General features: G+C 37.9%; 1 protein-coding gene across 2 annotated transcripts in view; it reads right to left on the reverse strand.

The window, feature by feature from the left end:
* The window catches only part of CFTR (CF transmembrane conductance regulator), an 88,185-nt gene that overhangs the window by 51,269 nt on the left and 13,252 nt on the right, over window positions 1–23,664 (reverse strand). For both annotated transcript variants that reach the window (XM_015629191.3, XM_015629190.3), the window contains exons 3-11: window positions 21,304–21,415; window positions 15,991–16,206; window positions 15,011–15,100; window positions 13,504–13,667; window positions 12,880–13,005; window positions 9,248–9,494; window positions 6,795–6,887; window positions 6,073–6,255; window positions 3,145–3,336 (exon numbers count right to left, since the gene is read on the reverse strand). In XM_015629191.3, coding sequence (XP_015484677.1) covers window positions 3,145–3,336; window positions 6,073–6,255; window positions 6,795–6,887; window positions 9,248–9,494; window positions 12,880–13,005; window positions 13,504–13,667; window positions 15,011–15,100; window positions 15,991–16,206; window positions 21,304–21,415 — 1,423 coding nt within the window. The remainder of the gene's footprint in view (window positions 1–3,144; window positions 3,337–6,072; window positions 6,256–6,794; window positions 6,888–9,247; window positions 9,495–12,879; window positions 13,006–13,503; window positions 13,668–15,010; window positions 15,101–15,990; window positions 16,207–21,303; window positions 21,416–23,664) is intronic.

Below are 23,664 nucleotides of genomic sequence, written 5' to 3' on the forward strand. Positions count from 1 at the left end.
AGTGCGTTGTGCCCTACACAAACACACTTCGTCAAACCATCTTGGCATAGCATTTTTGAGGCATGCAGATCTCCAATATATCACAACAATTTTCTTTTTAATCTTCATCTTCTGTTTCACAGTACATCCTGAACAGGTATAATGGCACAACTGGAGGGCAGGTGAATTATATCAAGGCAACAAGATTAAGAAACTGAGGAGAGAAATCTCTTATGAGAGTTAAGGAAGTACAAATGTAGCTACCTGAACTACTTGGACTAAACAATGTCCCATTTTAGTGCTCTGAATTCCTATAAACTTATGTAAGCTCATAAAGGAAATAAAAGAAAATTCTTTAGTTGCTCATAGTTTCACTGCTTTTCAGTAATATTTTTTTGTGATTAATCAGAATTACCTGGAGAAGAAATCATCTTTTTAACCTTCCTTTTGATGGTTCCATGCGCACGTAGAACAAAATGCAAAGCTGTGAGAATATATTTTTGAACAACATAAAAAAATTCTTCCGTTCGAGAAAAACCTACCATGGCAAATCTGTTGTTTAGGTAATGACTAACATAATCAGATCTGCCATTCTCTACAACTTTACAGAATCTAACACAAGACATATTCCAACTTCTGAATAAAGATCTGATTTCACATACAGGGAAAATTCTATTCTTTAACACCTAAAAATATGGAAAGCTCTGGGAAATATTTACTTGCACTTTCCATTTTTCATAGAGATAAATTTACTTTGTGTACTTAGCAACTCTTAAGAGGCTCTAAGTGATACCTCCTTAGTAAATTAACTATATACCAAATCAAAAAAGTCAATCAGGAGAAAGTAGCACTGACTTTTGTGAAAATTCTCATGCACCCCAAATTATTTAAGTTACGCTTCTGTAATATCATTTCTATATCTCTATAGACCTAAAAGGAAGTGGAGAGCACCTTGTGACATCACCTGGTTTCAGCATCCTGTTTTGCTCCAGACAAGAACAGGCTACTCACTGTGGTCTGGAAGTCTCAAGCCCACATAAATGGTAGGATGTGACCCACATAGAATGATCTGCAATATTTTATTGGTACTAATAAAGAAGAAGGGGAAAAGACATCAAATTTATGAGTTGGGCTAGATCTTCAGTTTGCCACCTCTATAGGTTGATGATGGAAATGGCAAAGTAAAAGGGGCACTTCACAGGTATATTACCTTTTATCCTACTAACACATCTACTTGCCCACTGGGTCAAAGAAGATGTATTTGTATTCCAAAAGCATTTTCGTGAGTATGGAGTTTGGAAATAAATCTGACATAGCCAATGCTAAGAGCTCGATATTAACTGACTTGGAGTGTATGTGCAATAAGGAAATAAACCCTCTTGTTTCACCAATCCTTGGTTTGAGGGCTCTACATAAGAATCAGACTCAGCAGGCCTGTTTTCAGGTGGAATATATCACTAACTAGGAATGTTGCAGAGAAGGGGGCAGAGTGAGCTCAGGCAAAACTCCTCTTTTTTCTCCTTTCTGAAAAACGAGAACAAACACACACACACACAAACTGCAGTGCAAAGTACTAATATAATAAACCCCTAAAAGGTCACACTGGGGAATAAGCAGGGAATTAATATTTGAAATCTGTCATTCAATCTGCTGTACTGACTCTTGTTTGGGAACTAATACATGAAAGCTAACAAGACAAGAAAGCATAATAATGGAAATAAGGTAATGTGTTTGGCTTCTGTCCAGACTATTCTGCCTTCTCTTCAGGCAGCCAAATTTATTCAGTCCAGGAGAAAAAAAAGTATAAGTATCAAACCTGATCTCAAATAATAAGCCCTGCTAGGAGGTGAAGCATATAATTCTGCACAGAGCTGCAGCAGCACAGATCAAAGCTGGCTTGACTGAGCCTGCTTGGAGAACAAAGGGGCTGCAGCCTGCTGAGACACCGAGCCATCCCACGACCACTGAGACACCAGGCTGTCCCACCAGACAGTGCTGAGACACTCAGCCACCAGTAATCACCTGCTGCTCTAGGAGGGGCCTGGCTTGAGAAGCCTCCTTAAGTGAGGGCAGCTGTGAACTGCTGAAGCCAGCTGTTTCTTGGGGCTTTGGCATTAACTATAACTTTCATAGATGGGGTTAAGGACAACTCCACAGAAAGCCTGACACAGAAGTTGTTCATTCTCCTGTCTTCAGGAGCTTCCAAAGAGATTTCCAGCAAACCAAATTAAAAATCCAAACATAAGTTGATATGGCCAGAAACATATAGGGAAATATTACTTTATTGCTTAACTACACCCTGCTCTGAGATAATCCGTGGTAGTAACCTTATCTTATTTTTAAACAGGCTGGCCATGGTTTCTTGCTTGACTGGTGCCAAAGAAAAATATGTTTCACTATGTGGCCAAAAGAAAAATCCTATTCACCACAGCTAAATAGTGATTTTATTTGTATATTACAGACAAAATCTTAAGGCATAGAAAATTTCGCAAAGGTCTCAAATGCTGGCTCCTTTTGTACCTTGCCGTGTGTAAAATCTATTTCCCTACACTACCCTCTGACAACATCAAACACATACAAGGACATTTCAGTGTGATTGTACTCATTTTGGGCTACATGTCACATAAAGATCGATCCTGCAATTATTTCCAGTGCAAGAAGCCTTAGAGTGTACACAGAAGAAATCCCAGATTTGGTCAAGATGTTTCTGCTAAGTAATTTAGATTTCTGCCACAAAATTAAGGTTATCCCTGGAGCCATTTTTTAAGCACAAAAGAAAGGAGAAAAACAGGTTAATTTCCAAAACTGTAAAGAAAAGCTTCTTTATGTGAAAGAAATATGACCAAAAAAAATTTGGAATAATATATTTATACATAATTTCTTCAACACCAGTATGTTTACTCAGGTTTTTAACTAGCAAGGAAGGCTGAGAAGGCAGACATCATATAATATCTGTGCCTGCTTACTTAGCTTATGTTGTGTAAACTACCAGAATAGTCAATGTCAGTGTATCTCCCAAGCAGCTGTCAACAAGATTGGGTTGTCAGACTGAGTTCCTTAAATCTCAGAACTTTCTCACTTGCTTTAAGCCCCATTCCCATACCTTTTCTTTGGGGGTTTTCACTTGGGTTGGGTGACAGGTGTTAAAAGTCCTAGATGACTAACCTCTTCTAGCTGGCAGGCTTTGATGACACTCTTGTACCGGTATTCATCATAGGATACACCAAAAATTATGTTTTCTTTTATTGTTCCAGGCATGATCCAGGAAACTTGAGGTGAAAAGGATATCCTTCCACTGTGTTTAACTTTACCCTGTGAAGGCTCCAATTCTCCCATTATCAACATCAGAAGAGAAGTCTGAAAAAACATTAACACTTGATTAATATATCAGAGATCTGTACAACAAAAAGAAATGTTGAACAACGTGGGAGTCACTCTGTTAAGTCACTTAAATTACATATTTGTCTTGTCAAGAGTATCCCTGTAAGTACTGACTTAGTGCAAACTGCAATTAGTGGACATTTTCATATGTGTGATTCTGAAAGGCCTCTAATATAAGAGAAACTTAAATTAGTAAATGGTCGTGTAAAAAATCTTGTAAAAAAGGCATGCTACTGCAAAAGTATGTCATTTTAATGAAGCTATCAATAATTTTACAAGGTAAAAATCAATCTGTGAAACACACAGACATAAGATACTAGTATTTATAGAGAATTCTATTTGATTTTTCATATTATCAGTGACTATTTTGTTTGTTCTTTGTACAACATAACTCATGTTTATAATTTTGCTAGTGCTTATAACTATTTTATCTGTATTGCCTTGAAAAACTCAATTTCTCTGTGTAAATATATACAATTGCTCATTATGATCTGAATTCTCCTCCATAACTCTTAGCTCATTTAATAACTATTTTATCTGTATTGCCTTGAAAAATGCAATTTCTTTGTGTAAGTATATACAATTGCTCAGTATGATCTGAATTTTCCTCTGTAACTCTTAACTCATTTACGTGAATGCATGACCTAAGTATATTTACTATTTCCCTTCATAAAAGAATTGATTGCAATTTCAGTACTGACATGTTATAATTTCAAAGTTAATCAGTAGCTTGTAGTAACCTTGTCACACATGATTGGCTGCTAGATCAAAGAATAGAATTGAGAAATACACGGAAAAATATGTTACAGAGCCATTGCAGTGGTGTTCTTATCACTAATAAACAGTCAACAAAGTTGGGACGTAACAGCCAAAGACCTAAAAAATCTGTCTAAGTCACAGTTCCATGCGGTCAAGTCCAGGATCCTTTTGCAAGTTATACAATGTACTGGGGGAGTCTCATGAGATTCCTTCCCTTATACCAGAATCTGACTTTTCCAAAATGCTGAGTAAGAAACTCCCAATCTTGCAAAGGACAGCTGCTCAGTATGTTTTGTACACTGGATGTTAAACCACTGCATCTTGTGCCATATAACACAAATTAAAAACAAAACAAGACCAAAGCAAACCCTATCTAATACTGAAGCAATATTAAAGAGCTGATGTCAGGCTTCATACCTGTTATAGATTAAATAGTTAATACAGATAAAATTGTGCAGTCTGTTTCATGGGCCTGACAATTCCTGGAACATACAGTAACAGTCTCAAGCACCATGAAGGAACCCTTACATTTAGAAGGTGTAAAGGAAGGCCAATATTTTTTGGGGGGTGGTGGGTGGGAGGCAAACCTTATTTTTTGACTTTTATAATATTAACTTCTTGAGTTAATATTATAAGGCTTTTATTTTTATTGCCTTGGAAAGAGCAAATTTTTTGTATGTATATACTCACATAGACTGTTCAGTGTAATCTGAATTTTCCTCAATTTCCTATGTAGCAGAATAAAGGAGATATACATATATCCTTCAGCATTTTCTAGTTCACATTTCCATAAAATTCTAATTTCTATATAATTACCAGCATTAGCAATAGCAATAGATAAACTAATCTGTTAATTTGAAAGTATCACAGTAAAATGCACCTTAACACATCATCTTGAGGACAATCTCATGTTCTGAGTCCCTTGCTCTCTCTTGTGGGGATCATAAGTGAAAAATAAGGAGCCTTGATCATACTGAAATTGATGGGTCCTTTGTCATTGACTCCAAAAGACCAAAGATTTTACCCCATGCAAGTAAAAGAAATCATAATATTTTCACCTATAATTTATTAAACAGGAGAAGCATAATGAACATTTGTTTTAACTTTCACATCTCCTCAAAAAATCCAGTAAAAATGAAAGGCTCATCAAGACTCATCTAATTACTTGCTGCTCAAAGTGAATAACAGTATCACAGTTCAACTCATATAAACGATGTTAATTGGATGTGTCATCTGCAAACTAAGTGCATTGATAATATTTTGGAGTAGTAAAATGATGAATAATCTAAACCACAATTTTTCACAGGAAACCACCAGTTTCAGCAGCGTCTCCCCAGGCTTTCAGATGGGTCTCAGGATGCCCAAATGAGGCACTATAGGAAGCAGAGCTGAGTGATCAGGTACACCACATGTCCAGGGCACCTGGCTATGTTCCTGTCAGCCTTGGCAGGTTACCAACCATCTTGTGTTCATTTTTTTCCTTGAAATGTTAGCAAGGCAGGGAAAATAAATGGTTTCTAGTACGCTGAGCCATCAGAATACCTATTCTATATTCTTCATTTTTTTTAAAGGCAGGGAGATTCTCACCATGACCCTTAACTTTAGGTTCCAGTCTGCATTTCTTCTGTAAAATTTCCTTTTACTTCCAATGGGAAAATATTTTGTCATTAAATTGCTATTTCCTTATAATTCTGTAACCTTCTACTACAAAAAAATCCATCAAAATCTAACTTCTGTTGGCCTCAGTATAAAATATAAAGTAAATATTTTAATGAAACTTGCAGATTATCCATACTTTTTCCTGCAGCCATCATTTCTGCAGCAAACACGGGATAGCAAGAATACAGTAAATATACAGGTAACAATAGAGGTAACAACACAGTATTATTCCTTATAGTTATTAGGACTCTTGTTGAATGAGCAAAAACATATTTATGTTTATGTAACATATACCTTGCCTGCTCCAGTAGATCCAGAAACAGCTAATAGCTGCCCCTTCTCAATCTTGAAATTTATATCCTGAAGAACAGGAGAGGCATGAAGGGGGAAATTACTGAAGAAGAGATTTCTGTCAGTGCTAGGAGCTTTGCTGTTGTTGTTTTCCTGGTTTGCTTTTACAAACAGCTCTCCAATTCCCTGCAACATACATGGATATATATTTGATATACATAAAATATAAATAAAACATGCATATGCAGATATGTGTATCATGCTATGGATTTATGAAAATACATGAACTTATATTTATCATGTTACTTTGCCTATCAATAAAATACTCATTATATTCTTAAATATACTTTTTTTTAATGTATGTATTGGACTTGCGCCGAAATTTGTGGACACAAAAAAAGATTTGGTTATTATAGAACTTTTTTCCAATGTTTATATATGCCATAGCCTGATCCTGTTTTCAGGCTGGCCTAAGTCAGTAAAAACTACTTATTACAGGCCTTAACACTTATTGAAAGGGTTCTTCCAAGGTTCCTTGACTGTGGATAATCTGATATCGTGCATTAATTACTTCCTAAGTATTCCTTACCTGCTGAGAGCTGAAGCTAGTTAAAATGAAAGAGTGTAGGCTGCTCTTTTTAGAGCATCATGGCAAATATTAAAAAAAAAAAAAAAATAAAAAGATAGACTCTATGTTTTAATAGAATTTGGGTAAAAGTACCAACCTCATCCCAAAAAGCTGTTACTTTGTCCAGCTCAACCCCAGTGGTTGTTAGATTATACTCCAGAGCTTTATATTCTTTTTTCAGCAAGAAATCCTAGAAACACCATGAAAGCAGATGAAACAGTAAGGGACAAGGTCATATTGCACAAAGAAGTCCATATTTGCCTACACAGAGCACAAATACTTCTGGTGGCACTTTGCATTACAGTCCTTTCAGCAAGAGGCGTAAATAGAAATTATACAACATTCTTGGATGCAGAAGGAAATGTTTTTAAAATTACCAATTCTTTCATTGCTACTGAAAACATAAAAGTTCTGATTTAGAAAGAATATCAAAGCTTGGCACTTGCTTTGCTTTCAGGACTTGTATCTGGCAAGATCACCCCTCTGAGTTTAACCCTTTTCAAATAAGGCTTTACTTTTGGAGTAAGATGTAGAACGTTGTGCTCTGGTAAACAGTGGAATGAAGCAGCTACATGCTGGTATCTCCCTTTTACAAAACTGCAAGAGTTTTAAAAAGCTGGAATGATCTCTCTACCAACAAAAATAAAAGGCAGATAATGATCCTGGCACGTGCAGCACTGATGCAGTGTAATTTCAGTGACACAAGTCAGCAATCTGGTGCTCGTGTTGCCTTCTAGGATAGCACTGGGAAATAAGAGTAAGCCTGTGCTAATGTAGGAAAGACAGCCTCTCTATTCCATTGTTTCATTAAGGTTATATAGTCTATATCTATAAAGTAGATATCGATATAGTAGTATTGATATATAGTCTATATTGATATAGTAGGTACTGTCTCCTCAAAATTCTACTTTTTTAGATTTTGTGGAAGCAAATAGATCTACATGGGAAATAAAATGGAAAAACAAAGCAGACTCATGGGGAAATCAGTTCTCAACAGTACACTTGCAGATTTCCCAAGTAGAACAAGAAGAGTTCTCCTGGCATAACAATTAAGCAGCTGATTGGAAGAGCGGGAACTGAAAAACTGGAAGGCAAGACACACATAGTTTATGGAAAAAGAAAAAAAAAAGGGGGGAAATTATAATTGTGCTTTCATAACAAAGGGGTCATCCATTGGAGTTCCTGGAGCAGTGATAGTCAGAGAGAGCACACTGATTATGAAATATCGTGGTCTAAAAACATGTGAAAATACAATAATCCAGGGGATTTGCCTGGCCCAGTCAACTCTCTAAACTGATGTGGAAATTAAATCAGAGAGATGTATGAGTGGTTTATTATTCTTATTTATGTTTCTTAAGACTAGTAAAGGGCTTTTGTGTTCTGGGATTCTGTCCTGTCTGGTTATGGGGACTATACTGAACCTGCCACAAAGAGATGATTATTTATGGATTCTGGAGCACCCATTTGCTAGTATCTCCAAACACAAGCTTTCAGTGAAGTGAGGGCAATGTTGTGACAAATGGGCTTGCCAGTTCTGTGACTGTGTCCAAGGCATTGGACACATTCTTTCAGGAAACAGGAGAGATAGGGTATTTCCACTAATGCCTAGGGAATCTAAGAGCACAAGGAAAACCTATAGTGAGGCCTAACAAGGCAGCCTTCTGAATGTCAAATCAAAAGGTTTATGGCTAGATTTCTTAAATTTCCTGCCCAGTTGAAAATCATATAAATCCTACACCTACTTTTTATTCTAGACTTAATCAGACATCTGATTAAGATCTTTAGGTTCTGTATTAGTTATTTTTATCAGACCAAAAATAATAAAATCTATGTTCTACAAAAAACCTCACATCTATAAATATACAATGGGAAAGGTCTAAGATTTCACCCCAAAATTGTGTAAGAATTCTCTTCCTAGGGAGTAATTTCAGAACAGCAGATAAAAAAGGCAGAGTTAATGAGAATCCACCCTGATTTTACTCTGCAGATAAGACTGTCATGCTGGTACATGAGCAATTGATCTCAGTAGGTAAGGTGGGTAATAATTATTTGGCTGGTACCTTAATTATGTTTGCTACTCATAATGAATAGGATGCACATTTGCATAAAATGCACAGTCTCCTGCTGTTGTTGACAGTAATATCTAGAAAAACAAAAGATCTGTGACTGCAGCTCCTGGAAGCCATGCTGTATGAAACACATTTTATAATGTTGAACTTCCTTTTCTGAAGGGAAAACATCTCTTAAGCACGACAAGTCATGATTTTATGAAGTTTCTTGTTCTGCAGAGAGAATAACTAACTAAATATCACTGTTTCAAATAAAAAATTAAAAAAAAAGCAGCAAGCAGGTAGCATGAGGCTCTTGTGGTTATGCTGCCTGGGGAACAATATCAAGATTTATAATGACACTTCATGGTGTTTAGTCAAAGCAACATATATTCAAAAAGTCAGCATAAATGCTGTGTGCTTTTGCTGATCAGCTGACAAGATAACAAGATATAAAGAATTAGCTTACGTACTTGGGAAGATTTTAGTCTATGTACCCTACCTGTATTTTGTTTATTGCTCCAATAGAGTCATACCAGGTCTGTACAGAGCCGGGAAACTGCCTGGTCACTGTCATTCGAAGAACAATGCAGAAGGAAATGGTGGTAAATATTTTTCGGAGAATAATTCCTTTAATCACAGCATACGGAAGCACAGCTAAGAACACCACAAAAAAACCTGAGAAGAAGAAGGCTGAACTGTTGAAATATCTCACATAAGCAGCTTTTCGGGTAAGTTTTAGCTCAGTTCTGTTAAAAAAAACAAAAACAAAGCCAAATACAAATAATTAGTGTAGGATTTGACAGTTTACAACTCAGAAATATTTTGGATAGAACTGTTGGCATAACAACTCAGAGGCTCACTCATCCTCCTTATTTTCTAGAATTGCAGCTAAAAAGTAAGACTCCAAACTATTTCTAGGCCTAAAAAATCATTAGAGTCAAATTTTGACATCAGTGTTCACAGATGTCAGACAAAGCAACAATAATCTGTCATGATTTGCATACTGAATAAGCCACAAGCCTCTACAATTCCTGGCACCTCAACCTCAATCATCTAACACTGTGGTAGGTGATGTACTCCCAGAAGCATCATCACATATTCATTTAGATGCATAACTCCTCTAGAAAAAAGATACTTTGAAATGTTAGATTTGCTATGTGTTACCATAAAAATAACTTAAAATAGACAATATGATTATAAGGTCATCTTCTTTGGCATGGCAACCTACTAATGGCTTCACCCATGAATTAAGGTGCCACTTCACCTTCCACCCCTTTGAAGAGGTGGAAACAGGAGTCTGCTCTCCACCCTCCTTTCTCCATAGAGGCGCAGTCTACAGAGAAGCTTACTGACTCCTGTGCAGTCAGGAATGCAATCAGTAATTTACTCCTAGCTGTTTCCACAAGGTCCAAGCATCTTACAGCAAGCTATTAAATAAAAGGATGAATAATCCAGGGGATATAAATAATTTTCTGAGTTGATAGCTCTAACTCTCAGTGCTGAAGATTTCTATTGACTGCTCTCATTTTGTTCCTGTTCATTTCACATCTCCCAGGTGCACTGCAGCTCAGTTTTGCCTGGACAGAAGCACTTCTGCTGCAGTGACAGAACAGTTGCTCTCCTGCAAAAGCAATTATCTGGGGCTAGGAATGGTGCTAGACCCCAAGGTACCCATTCACTGGGCAAGTGCTATGACCACTGGAATACTGGGCAGTCACATTGCTGATGGCAATACCTCACGTTGCAAGGCTGAGCACCACAACCTTTATGTGCTTTCTCATACTGACCCAGTGTCTGCATCCCAAGTCCATCCACACTGGTGCTGTGTGAAACACCTTTTCAGCTCCCATCACACATGCATGAGACTTGTACATGCAGCCAGCATCTTACCAACTTCTGCCAGCCAAAGAGATCTTAAAACTCCCTGACAGAAAATCTGAGTTCAACCCATTTTGGAAAGGTGTATAGCATTCCTTGTTAAGTCTACATTCCACAAGAGGAGCCTGAATAAAGTGGGCAGATATACAAGTTACCACCATGACAGAGCTATTGCTGGGAGAAAGGACCTTGTGAGTCCCTCCAGAGCTTGTATGAAACTGTGAGTGGCAGCACCAAATTGGGATAACAAAGATTTTGGGACTTGGTGCGCATCCAGTCCCACATAAATGTCTGGCTAGAAACTATCAGAAAGACCCCCAGTGCTGAAAAACACTGCCCTACTCCAAAGAGGGAGAATGAAACCACTGATAGCTTCAGTTATAACACACTGGCTAAGACACAGACATGGCTTCAAACACAAGGCCTTGTTTCCTAGCAGCTTCATAAGCCAAATGACTGGGAGATACTGCAGAGCTGATTCTGCAAGCCAAATTCACTTGAAACTCTGATATTCCTGAGTTGACTTGCTCTGGTGTTGTCATCACTGAGTGACCTGCTGGATGACTTCAAAAGAATACCGAAGAATCACAGAGTTACAGGATGGTTTGGGTTGGAAGGGACCTTAAAGATCATCCAGATCCAATGCTCCAGCCATAAGCAGGGACACCTTCCACTAGACCAGGCTGCTCCAAGCCCCATCCAGCCTGACCTTGAACACTTCTAGGGATGGGGCATCCACGGCTTCTCTGGGCAACCTCTGCCAGCACTCTCACAGGGAAGAACTGCTTCCTAATACCTAATATAAATCTATCCTCCTTCAGTTAAAAGCCATTCCCCTTTGTCCTATCACTATGTACCTTGCAAAACATCCCTCTACTGATTTCTTGTATAGTCCCTTCAGGTACTGAAGGGCCACAGTAAGGTTTGCCCAGTGCCTTCTCTTCTCCAGGCTAAATAATTCCAATTATTTAATTGGATCTTGTAATATTGCTAGCATTCTTGTCTTTTAAAAATCCATGCATCACACAATAAAAATTAACTGCAGCATTACAAAATTTGCTATAAATTATTATAGAAAATACAGTTAATAAAGAAACAGTCCAAATTCCAGGTTTCTGCAAGTAGTTTGTGGACTACAATTTATTTAATTAATTTCTAGAGGATTTGCTAGCACAATGTGCTCTCAAATTTCCTAAAAGCAATACATGTGACTAGTGACATCAGGAGAATCCTAAACCAGTTCCATCCTTGAGCTAGCACTCGTGACCTAGATTCAGACTGACTTTCTCTGATTGCTTATAGTAAATAATTACAAATTCTAGTGGTAAAGAACACTTCACTTTCCCTGGATTGTCTTTCAGAAAGCAGCTGAACAAGAAGGTGTTTGTGGAACAACAGAATTTTATGTCTGTTATTTACATGATAATATGACACTTATATTTCTTTTATTTTCCCAATCACACACCTGGTACAGAATTTTATTTCTCTGTAAAGGACTACACAATCACAAAGGACACATGGGAGAGCTTTAATGCAGCGTCACCCATCAATCAATATGTCACTTCTCCTCCCTTTCCCCAGCACTCCTTGCCAGTAACAAAGACTTCCTTCTCACAGGTCTCAGCTAACTTTTACCTCCTTTCTCCTTCAGGTCTGGTAGTTACAGTTCAATCCTTACATTAATTGAAGAGATAAGCATTCTACAAGGCCATCTACAGACAATAAATGTTAATGCAAATGTGCAGGACAAATACATGAATCTGTTCTACTTTACTCCTTTCACAGATTGTATGCAAATTTTATAACAGGCTTTATTGCATTTCTCAGAAAATGGCTGCACAGGATTCATATTGTTTCCTTCACCACAGAATAAGGACGTCTGTTAAGCCTTAAGTAACCATCACAAAAGGGCTTTTTAAGATGAGGACAGGGTTGGCCAGAAACAAACACAGATCCCACAATTGTTTTACTTGAGCAAACGAACCACTGAAACATCATTATAACAAATGAGGAAGTGCATAAAAAAATAATAATAATTAAAAAAAAATAAATCTCACCTCCATAGTAAACTTGAAAAAAAAAAAATTGGGAAAAAACCCCAAGCTGCAGTGTGGGAATGCATGGTTATTTTATTGAGGATTAATAGTTGTTGCTTTACTTCTTAACTAACGTGTCCACAGATTGTGTTCATAGCCACCTAATTTTTTTTTCTGAGCACATAAAAAAATTCGTGTAACAAATGAGCACACTTACTCACGGATGTTTTCAATCATTTTTTCCATTGCATCTTCCCAACAATAAGCTTTAACTGACTGTATATTTTCAATTATTTCTGAGGTGATGACAAGTCTCTCATTGATCTTTCCTGCTCTCTTATTCCTACAAAGTAAAAAAGGCAGTAGGTCAATCTTCATCTTTTCCATCATGTATAGTTAGCTTGTATCCCATTATATCTTATGAAAACAGCTTCCATATATGCCTCTGCTTAAAATATTTACTTTAACAGAATTATTCTGAAGAATGTAAAAGAAGAAATTATTAGAAATCAAACAATTGTTCTAAAAGGAGAAAATACAAATTCTAAAAAGAATGAATCAAGTAACTAACAAGGAGTTTTAATTCTAAAAATTCTAGATTTAGTGCTAAATCTAATTTTATCAGTATTTACTCTATGTGAGACTTCTCAATTTTTTAAGTTTAGACACCTGCTGCTAAATAAGTAAAATTTCATCTGTAACCTTCCCTACACAGAAAACACTCTTTGGACTCATCCTATGTAATGTCATAACCAGAGTTCCTTAATCAAGTGGTATAAGCTGCTTAAAACCAATATTATTAAGGAAAATACATTGAAATGCTTTAAAACATTCTTATCACCTGTATTTCATCATCATTTGTCCCAGCCAGACTTGGAATAAGACCACGACTATTAGAAAAGCAAGTCCAGAAAATGCAGAAGCTTCTAACATATCCCAGAGCAATCCCATCAGGAGTGCCACTTGTAATGGTGCAATCCATACAAAATGAGCCAGAGCAAGACCCTATGGAAGGCCACAGTAGAAAAAAATAACAGAAGTTAGAGATGTGCTCTAAAAACCACATGAAAAGGAAACAGTCATTAAAGTGAAACTTTGAAAAATATAGTGAAGAATGGTACAAATATTTCCAGTAGAAAAACGAGTTTCTGAAGGAGGACTTGGGCTCCTGAGCACACAGCTATTCTGGGTGTTAATTATGATGTCAGTGCAGCAATACATATACATTCTGCACCTAAACTTTGATTTTTCTAAGGCAAAGTTCAATCTGCAACTCTCCCTTTGTTATCTTATATGCCTGAGGAAAAGTCACGGCTTTGTAAAAGTAAACTGAATTTCATATCAATGCTGGATTTTTCAATCACTGTAAAATGAGAAAAATATATGTTAGAATCTTCTGAGAGTGTTTGAATCTGATATAGAAGGCAGATATTACTTTGGTGAAGAGATGACTGTTGTATGAATTCTAGTTTAATGCAGTTCTCACTCAGGAGATCTGGGAGTGAATCCCACCATCAGATGCAGAGGGGTCTGTGTTACTGCAGCTACACTGTGGCAGTGACAGACCTCTTGTCTTAGCCATGCAGCACCTGCTGACATTATATAGTCATACAGTGCTTAAACTAAATACACCCTGCAGTTCCAGCCATATCTCTACAGTCTCTCTGATCTTGTGTCTTCCATGGGAAGCAAATCTTATACTACCAAAGGACCAATTGAACACACATGAAGAACAGAAGTTCATAGAGTTTCCAGGTCCTAAAGGCATTAGCAGGGATCTGTTGTAGTCTCTAGGAAAAGAGAGGTTTTACAGAAGGCACTCTAAGATTTTCTAAGATGGATGCCTAAGTCTTCCTAACACAGTCTTACATCAACAATCCCTTTTTAGTGGGATGGGTAATAATAGGAAGAGGAGGCTAAATTTCATTGCTTGTTCAATGACAGAAATGGACTGGATCACCTAAGTAAAAAGATACAGTCATCAGGAAGTAGGATGGAAGGATTGAACCAGCAAGTTCTGACTTCTGTGAAACCAACAGTTTAACCCAGAGACTTCCTGGCAAGTTCTCACTGGACTGAAGAGCAAACATGTTTTTATGATGTAAGTGCTTTTCAAGTTTCCTCTTCTATTCAGCATAGGAGATAAAGAATGTCATAAGTATCAGAATGAGCATTTCTATGACTATGTGCCAACACATTTTCCCAAGGTAATGAATATTTAGTCTACAATGAGCACTCAGTGCAGTTCTTCATTTATCCTCCTTCCTTCCTTCCTTAATATCTGTCATGAACAACTTGACATTTGTATTTGATGGATCACCAAGTGAATTAAACAACTGATGACGCACCTCATCAAATTTGTTCAGATTGTTGGATAGAAGACTGACCAATTGTCCAGTGCTTATTTTATCTAGAACTCTGCTTGACAGTTTTAAGATCTGTAAAAGAAAACAAAACCATAGAAAAATTATCATCTAAGTTATCTCCATAAAACACAATAAATAAAGATTAAAATGATAAGCAATGGTGCAATAGTATAAGTAATAATCCACTTATCTGTTTATGCTATAAAGAAAGTCTCATTAAACTTGTTATTTAAGTCACTTGAATTCAATATAGCCATTAATTTGCTTTAAAAATATTGATGTATTGACTTACTCCTTTCTTTCTGTTGAATATTTTATGGATATAGATATATATGCAAATGCAAGTTTTAATTAAGCATGCATGCTGTGCACTGCTGTGCATCCTCCTACTGTTGCCTCTCTTGACAGATATTTTTGAAAGATCCTTTCACAGTGAGATTTATCTTAGAATAACTAACATGTTTATTTAAATTTCCTTCTTTGGGTATTGGTAAAACAGAGTGACTTTTTAAATCTTAGTATTTTTGAACATGTGATGGGTCAGTATCTGTTGACTCTTCCTGCTATAATGGTGTCATTAGTATCATTCAAACACAATCCCTTCAATGTTACATTTATTGTTTAAATCTTCACCTCTAATTCTCTTTTGAAGATATTCTTTGGCCACCAGCATGTTATTATGCAGTGCACATGTTTAACAGGAGTGCAGTGGTAAAACAATTAAGGCATCTCACCATATATGCAGCAAGACTGATCTCACAGAGGCTGATTTCAGTCAAACCAGCTCTAGACAAGTATTTCATTCTTTGGGCTGGGAAATTGAGGGCTGTCAGAAACTGTTAGCCCCATTATTCTTACATGTACTTTGTGTACCTTAACAAAACTATCAATCTTTCAACAAACTAGCTTAAAAGTTACATAGGCTACAGACGGAGCCTTGGCTTTGAGTGTGAAACAATTACCTTCTTATAAATCAAGCTAAACATAGCTATCCTCATTTGCATTCCAATATGATGAAGACCAAATACAGCAGGGTGTATAAGCAGTGTTCTCACAAAAAAGAGAAGGCACAAGCCAATGCCCAGGTAGTAGGCTATGGATCTTTCATCAGAGTTGTCTGGATCATAGGAAGCTATTATTCTCCCCAGCAAAAGGGGTTGCACAGATTTGGTCACTTCCTGCAGAGAGAAACAAGAAAAGTAATTTTGGTCAGCAGTGGTTCACTTTTTTTCAAAATGGCTAACGTTTCAATTCAGTGTCCTACCACATGAGATTTAAAGTCTTGCATCTTAAATGAGGAAGTCAGGCCTGTTTGCTGTGAAAACCACAGAAAATTGCAGTAATTGCACAGGAGAGCAGACAGCTCACTGCTGTCTGTGATGCTCCTGCAACTGCACCAAAGCAAATCTGGCTTGTAAACTTTGTTGGATCATTTTCTACAAAAGTGACAACTGAGATTAGCTTCCACATTTTCTTTACAGAGTTGTAAAGCTTAGGCATATCATATGACTGAATCTAGTTTATCAGGCAGAACCTCTGTTTTGGTCCCTAGGGAACAGTTATCACTGCACTTTACTGGACTTACAGGATAAGGGAAGCCTCAGAACTCCCAAAACGAACACCACCATTCTCAAGACAGTGAGAATATAGCTGAGACAAAAACAAAACAAAACAAAAATATAGAAATAGGAACAGAACAGAAGTGTAAATAATTGGATCATCCTACTCAACAGTTCTAGACACTGCATCCAGTTCTGTAACAAAAGCATGAGGAGAAGTAAATGGTAGAGGTGGCAGGCTTAATAAAGGTCCCAGAGAGAAAACAGTCCTTCCTGCATTGATTGGAGGACCCAGCACTTCCCATCCAGGGATACAGAACCAGGGTAGGAGAGGAGAAAGAGGTAAAGTCAAACCACTAAACTACAAGGTATCCAAATGATTTGCTAAAGCACTGACTTTAGTCTGGTATTACATTTGTCCTCAGTCTCTTTTTCCATTGTAGTTAAACCTCATCAGTGTTACCTCATCTTTGCCTTCTATCTCCCTCTCTTCATTCTCATCATTCTCATACTTTCATTCCTCTAACCTCATCTTTTTCCATCTCTGCCTCTTGCCTCCTCTTTCCTTACCCAGTCTTTCCCAAAGAACTCCAAAAATCACCTATGTGCTGTGGTCTAACATTTTGATTCATCATCTGCATGAGCTTCAGAAGGACATGAAGTATGAATGTGCTTCTTTGCTTCACTGTTATGATCAGTTTAAAAATATGTAATATTATGAACTTGCACGCATCTTCTTATTCTTCTTTCTGTTGCATTGCAGCAGAAAGCATGTGATACTTCCAAAGTAACAAGACATTACAGAATTCTTTTGTATAGGCGTGTTAAATTCTGCCCAAAAGTTACCAGTAATGCCTTCCATATGAAAACCACACAGACCACCATAGAGACTCAGAGAAGGGAACTGGTGAAGTTCAGGTGTAATTGAAGTTATACTGTGGTAAATAGATTGGAAAAAAATCTCCTTTAGTTTTTTTTTTTCTTCTCTTTTGGGTTTTCTTATACAAAAGCAATTGCAAGTGCTTCTATAACCTGTACACGCTACTGTTGGTGGAGCTGATATTCATCATTCACTTTTTCCACAGAAGAGGTAGAATTTTACATCTCAAACACCATACCTGTACTATGTGCTACATTACCCAAGTTAAACACCACTCTGCTGTGAATCTGGAGCCAGCTTTGATAAAGACTTCAGTGTTATTAGTGGGCAAAGGGAGGAGTGTTTATTAAATAACACATGACCCAAGACAGCTGTGCTTAGACCATATGCATCCCAAAGCATCGAAGCAAGACTCCCCAAAACTCATAAAATACAAAACATTCACCCCTCAAGGACAATACAGTGTTTTCATATTTTTGGAGATTCCAAGATAAGCTTTTCTAAAGAAGCTTAAGATAGCAACTTTTTTTGTGTGTTTACTTTTATTCCAGTGAAAATTACATGTTCTGCTGCTGTGTTTGTTGTGACTATAAGTGTATTGCATACATTCCCGAGCTGGAAAAAAAGATGATTTACAGACTAGAACAGTGGCTGGCAATAAGCCAAGTCATACGCTATCTCATGGGGCATAAAACTCCACTGGTTTACAATAGAGATTTATCAGTTTGCTTACCAAAGATATTATCTAGTCTACATACAAATCAAAGCAGAACTGCCTGGTTTTTGTGTCTCCTCTTGTAAACTTGAAATTACCCACTGATATAAATATGAATCAACTGAAAAGAATTTTGAAAATAATGGAATTTGTACACCTAAGAGAAAACTCTGTTTTCAAGAGTCATGTCTTGCCTTTGCCTGTCCTTATTCTTCCCTCTGCATTCATCGTAGACCACTGAGAAACCCATAAGTCTCTCCCTCACCAAAATCTTAATTAAAAGAGTAAAGATCTGAATAGAAATGAGATTATGACAGCATATTTTGCTAATCTGACCTGGTATGATTATTCTAACAACTTTTATGTTACGTGTATCCTCCATATGTTAAAACACTCTGCGTTTGCAGACAATAATGAACATCTCTTCTTTGGCATATGGCCAAGAAGTGCTTCCCTCCCTGCCTCCTCACTCACACCCATGACCCATATGTGAGAACTCCAGGAAATCCTCATTATGGTCCTTTGGGATATGAGACTGAAACCACTTCTAAGTTAATATTAGCAGCTGTTATGCCTGAGTGGAAATATAAATTTCATGGCAATAAATATAAGACCAAAATACAAACAGAATCAAACTGATCCTCACAGCAAAGTACCTAGTTGGCCAGCAGGTATCAAGCTAAAATACGAGATTTTTGTTTCACCACCATAACACCTGCTCTTTAAATGACAAGATTCATATTCTGACAGGATGAAGAATGGAAACAGTCTCAAACAGCAGGGGAGCAGACACATTAAGTGCAGTAACTCAACGTGCCTAACATAACACTATTTATGAGGGGGAGTTGTAGTACTCTAGGGGGTCAGAGCAAAAGTGTCCACCCTGCAATAACATCATTACCTACAGCGCATCAGGGATGAGGGAAGAGATGGAAAAAAGGCTAGACTTAATGAGAGCAAAGCTGTGTTGCCAGCTGAAAGGACATCTATACAAACAGCAGGGATGTCAGCACAGTTTAAACCACAGTCCAAGAAAGATGCCATGAAAACAGCTCAGAGATTAGACAAGCAAAAAGCTGAAAGGAAAATGAAGTTCAAAAGAACACACAACTTGGTTACACCTATGCCAGTACGGCACAACATCCTGTCCCCTTTCAAATTTATGGCAAAGCTCCCATTAATTTCCGTTGAGCAAGCCTGCAAAGAACACCAGCAGCTTCAGGAGCAATTTGGTGTTTTTACAATTCCTCTTTCAATACAGCAAAGCAGCTTTAAATAAAATGAACACTAATGATAATAGAATCAAGAATTTAAACTAAGATTTAATCTTTCCATGTTCATTGTGGAAAGTGCAGATTCATTTACTGTGTTTAATTGCACGCATCTGTGATTTCTAAAAGAAATTTAAAAAAAACCCCATACACACAACCAAAGAGTATGAGTGAAAAATCCTGCAGTCTTCCTCTGTCCTCACTCTATCTAAAATTGAACTCAATTTAAAAAGTGCACAAGGAGAAATCAACCCTGTGCATCCACACATTGCCTGAACTTTGGGAAAGAGTATTATCCTCTGTTATCCTCAAGACTGCCTGCAAGATCGCTCAGACACTGCTTAACTTTTAACAGGAATGCACTAGTGCAAAGGTTCTGATGGCAGACTCTGCAGGAATAGCTACTACAGTCCATGGTCAGCTACTTTTGTAGAACTGTTTTATTGTCAATGGGGTTTTATAAATACAAACTTACCATTAATAAGGAGTTGCTGGCTTGGTGAGTAAAAAAAGTTTAAAATCTAAAGGCAGTAATGAGATCACAGGAACACATAAAAGACTTGATTGAGTAGGGGTCTGCAAACACAAGGTGACATCCCAGAGAAGAGCTGACAAAGGTGATGAAGGAGTAGAGAGTTATCATGTAGCTCCTTACATAGCAAGAGGCCCTATGGATGCTAACTATGAAGCAGGAAGCACAGTGCCTGTGGAATAGCAGGCTGCATAACTTTCTCAGTCTTGCCTGAGAAAGTGGCCTGGGAAAACATAAGGAGGAATTAAAACAATCCTCAGAGATAGAAAACAGCCTTGTAGGTGCTGTTTGTCTGTTTCTTGTTTTCTTGCAAGAGAAGGTCGAGGAGTGGTGTTCCCCACTGACCAATGATGGTGATGTGTTAGTTTACTAAACAATAAGAGTTTTCTTTTCTGTACTTTCACGTATCGGTCTATAAAAAAAGATCAAAGGTAATAAAGGGGGGAAAATTCTCCTGTTCAACTCCACAAGAGAGTCTGTGTTGTTCTTCACACCATTCCCAAGAGAGTGGTAAGGCCCTGTCCTAGATAGCTAACTGCTCTACCTGGACAGAGACAATTTAGGGTCCAGTACCTAAAGGGTAGCCTCCTGACACTATAATACCCCCTGCATCCAGAAAAGAATGGAAACTCTCCTTAGCCTTCCTTTTGCTACTAATGTCTTTATAGAAACTTTTTTTTTTTGGCTATCTTTAACTGCAATAGTCAAATGTAGCTACAATTTGGTTTAACCCTTCTTATTTTCTCCCTACATAACCTCACAACACCCTTTCAGCCCAAGATTGGCTACCCCTCCTTACAGAGGTGATACACTCTTTTTTACTACTAAATCACAGAAATTTGTAAGTAAAACAGATACTTAATTTGCATATTGGTTAACAGCAATTTTCAGATTTACAGTCTGGCTACACAGCATACCTAGTGAGACAGCATTAGCAATATATTATTTTCATGTCTCTTAACCCCAGTGATAGGATTGTCAAACAAACAGGTGGCATTTGGTAAGTAAAGGTAATCCTACCTAACATGTTAGGTGATAAACGTAATCAGTTCAGGTTTTCACCTGAAAAGTGTGTGATCACACACTTGGGATCACTAACATCACTAGAAACATTTAAAAACTATTAATGTGTATGTTCAAAAGGTATTAAGATTTTTTTTAATGAAAGCCCCTGAATACATCTCTGTATTTACCTTGGTAAGCAACACACAGAGGAAAAATCTGTAGCTATTCACAATATTCTGTATTAATTTAGCAGTCCCTAAAACCTGGATATATTTAAGGAACACTAAAACTTCCTGAGGAGAACAATTCTTACCCCTAAATATAAAATTATTCCATAGAACATAAATTTCCAGAAAAAACATCGTCGAAGAGCATTAATAAGTTTGGGTTTCTTCTCTGAAGTTGCCAGCTCTCTGTCCCACTCTCTGAAAAGAAAGCAAAACCAGAACCATTAAATTGTATGAGCAAATACATTGGCTGTGACATACTTCAATTAAGTCAAGTATATCCAAGGAGATTTAGCTAAGGTGGCTAATGAAAGAAAGCTGTGCAGAGACCCCAAGAATCTGGCCTTCATGGACTTGATAGATCAATAAAAGCTCAAACCTAGTTCAGCCACATTTTTGGTAGTTTTAAGTACTTGGTCATACATCACCCTGCAGGGAATTATTTCATGAAAAGGTCACATTGTATGTTTTAAAGAAACCTGCTGTACTTAAAACCAGAGTACAATAATAGGCAAATAAACGTTTTGGAGCTCTTCCAGTCTGCAAAAAAGAAAGCACCAACAAAGCATCAAAAATGTGACTTTTCCACTGCACAGTACTATTTTAAACCTTGTTGCTGGGACAATAACTTTCTTTTCAATAAGAAATTGTAGGCCAGAAGCAATGCTGTATAAAGAGAACATACGTTTTGGCAAAATCCAATTCAAAGATTAAAGCACTCCTGAGACTAACTTCAACTAACTATTTTCTCAATTTTTTAATTGAATATTAGATAACCAGCATATTTCATTTATAAGCTATCAAAACATATTAAGCATACCAATGTTCTCAATAAATTCCACTGGTTTGGAAAACTTATGTCACACTGCAATTAAAATTGACTGGATTGGCACAACAGTGTAGATGGTAAGCTGCCCTGGTACATCAGTGAAAGCTACATGTAAGCTGCCTGGTACATCAGGTGGTGGAGAGGGAATGGATTTAGGCACCTCTGTTGTAAGAGTTAGTCACAAGCGCAGCACAATTTCTAAATTAGGGCCCACTGAAATTGGATAAAGAAGACTGGAAACCTAAATGAGGAAAGTCAGAATATGATTTCTGCAGAAACAATTAGTCTGTCAACAGTGGTATCAAAGGAAATTAAGAATGTTACTTCATTAAGAAAAAATAAATCAAGGTTTTACAAAGTTATTTTGGGAAGAAAGAACAGCATTTCTGCTGTCTCATTTTTCAGGGAACTAACATTTAAACTCTGAGTCTAGTTTCCCTCATCACCCTGAAATTGTGCAGGTTCTGCTGCTCCAGCTGGATCTTTACAAATCTATGGTGCCTAATGGGATTCATCCAAGAATCCTCAAAGAGCTGCTGGTGTCATTGCAAAACCTCTCACAATGATTTCTGAGCAGTCTTGGGGGTCTGGTGAGGTCCCAGCTGATTGGAAAACACTGTTCCAGTTTTCAAGAAGGGCAAGAAGAAAGACCCCAGAAAACAGAGGCTTGTCAGTCTCACTTCAGTGCCCAGCAAAACTGTGGAGGAGATTATTCTGGGAGGTATTGAAAAACACCTGAAAGACAACGTAGTCATTTGTTACAGCCAGCACGGCTTCATGAGTGGAAACCTGATTTCCTTTTATGACAAGGAAACCCACCCAGCTGACCAAGGGAAGCCAGTTGATGTAATCCCTTTGGATTTCAGCACAGCTTTTGATACTGCCTGTCACAGGATCCTTCTGGACAAAATGTCCAGCACTCAGCTGGATAAACACCCCATGTGATGGGTGAGCAACTGGCTCATGAGCTGGGCACAAAGGGTTACAGTGACTGGGGTGACATCAGACTGGTGATCTGGCACTGGTGGGGTTCCACAGGCTCCATCCTTGGCCCTGTGCTCTTCAACATCCTCATAAATGACTTGGACATTGTACAGGAAGGGACACTGAGCAAGTTTGCAGATGATACAAAACTGGGAGGAGCTTCTGACTCTTTTGAGGGCAGGAAGGCCCTGCAGAGAGACCTTAACAAGCTAGAGGACTGGGAAATCAACAATTATATGAATTTTAACAAAGGTAAGATTTGACCAGATTCTGCACGTGGGATGGGGCAGCTCTGGATGTACAGACACTCTTGGGAATGAGATGCTGGAAAGCAGCACTGCAGAAAGAGACCTGTGGGTCCTGGTTGATGGCCAGTTGAATGTGAGCCAGCAGTGGCCTGGCAGCCAGGAGGGCCAACCCTGTCCCGGGGTGCATCAGGCACAACATGGCCAGCCGGGCAAGGGAGGGGATTGCCCAGCCCTACTCTGCACTCCTGCAACCTCACTTTGAATATTCTGGGCGGGTTTGAGTGCCACAGTATCAGAAAGATACGAGAGAGGGCAACAAGGATGGTGAAGGGCCTTGAGGGGAAGCCATATGAGGAGTGGCTGAGGTCACTTGGTCTGTTCAGCCT

Source organism: Parus major, chromosome 1A (assembly GCF_001522545.3).
Source record: "Parus major isolate Abel chromosome 1A, Parus_major1.1, whole genome shotgun sequence".
Taxonomy (NCBI): Eukaryota; Metazoa; Chordata; class Aves; order Passeriformes; family Paridae; genus Parus; species Parus major.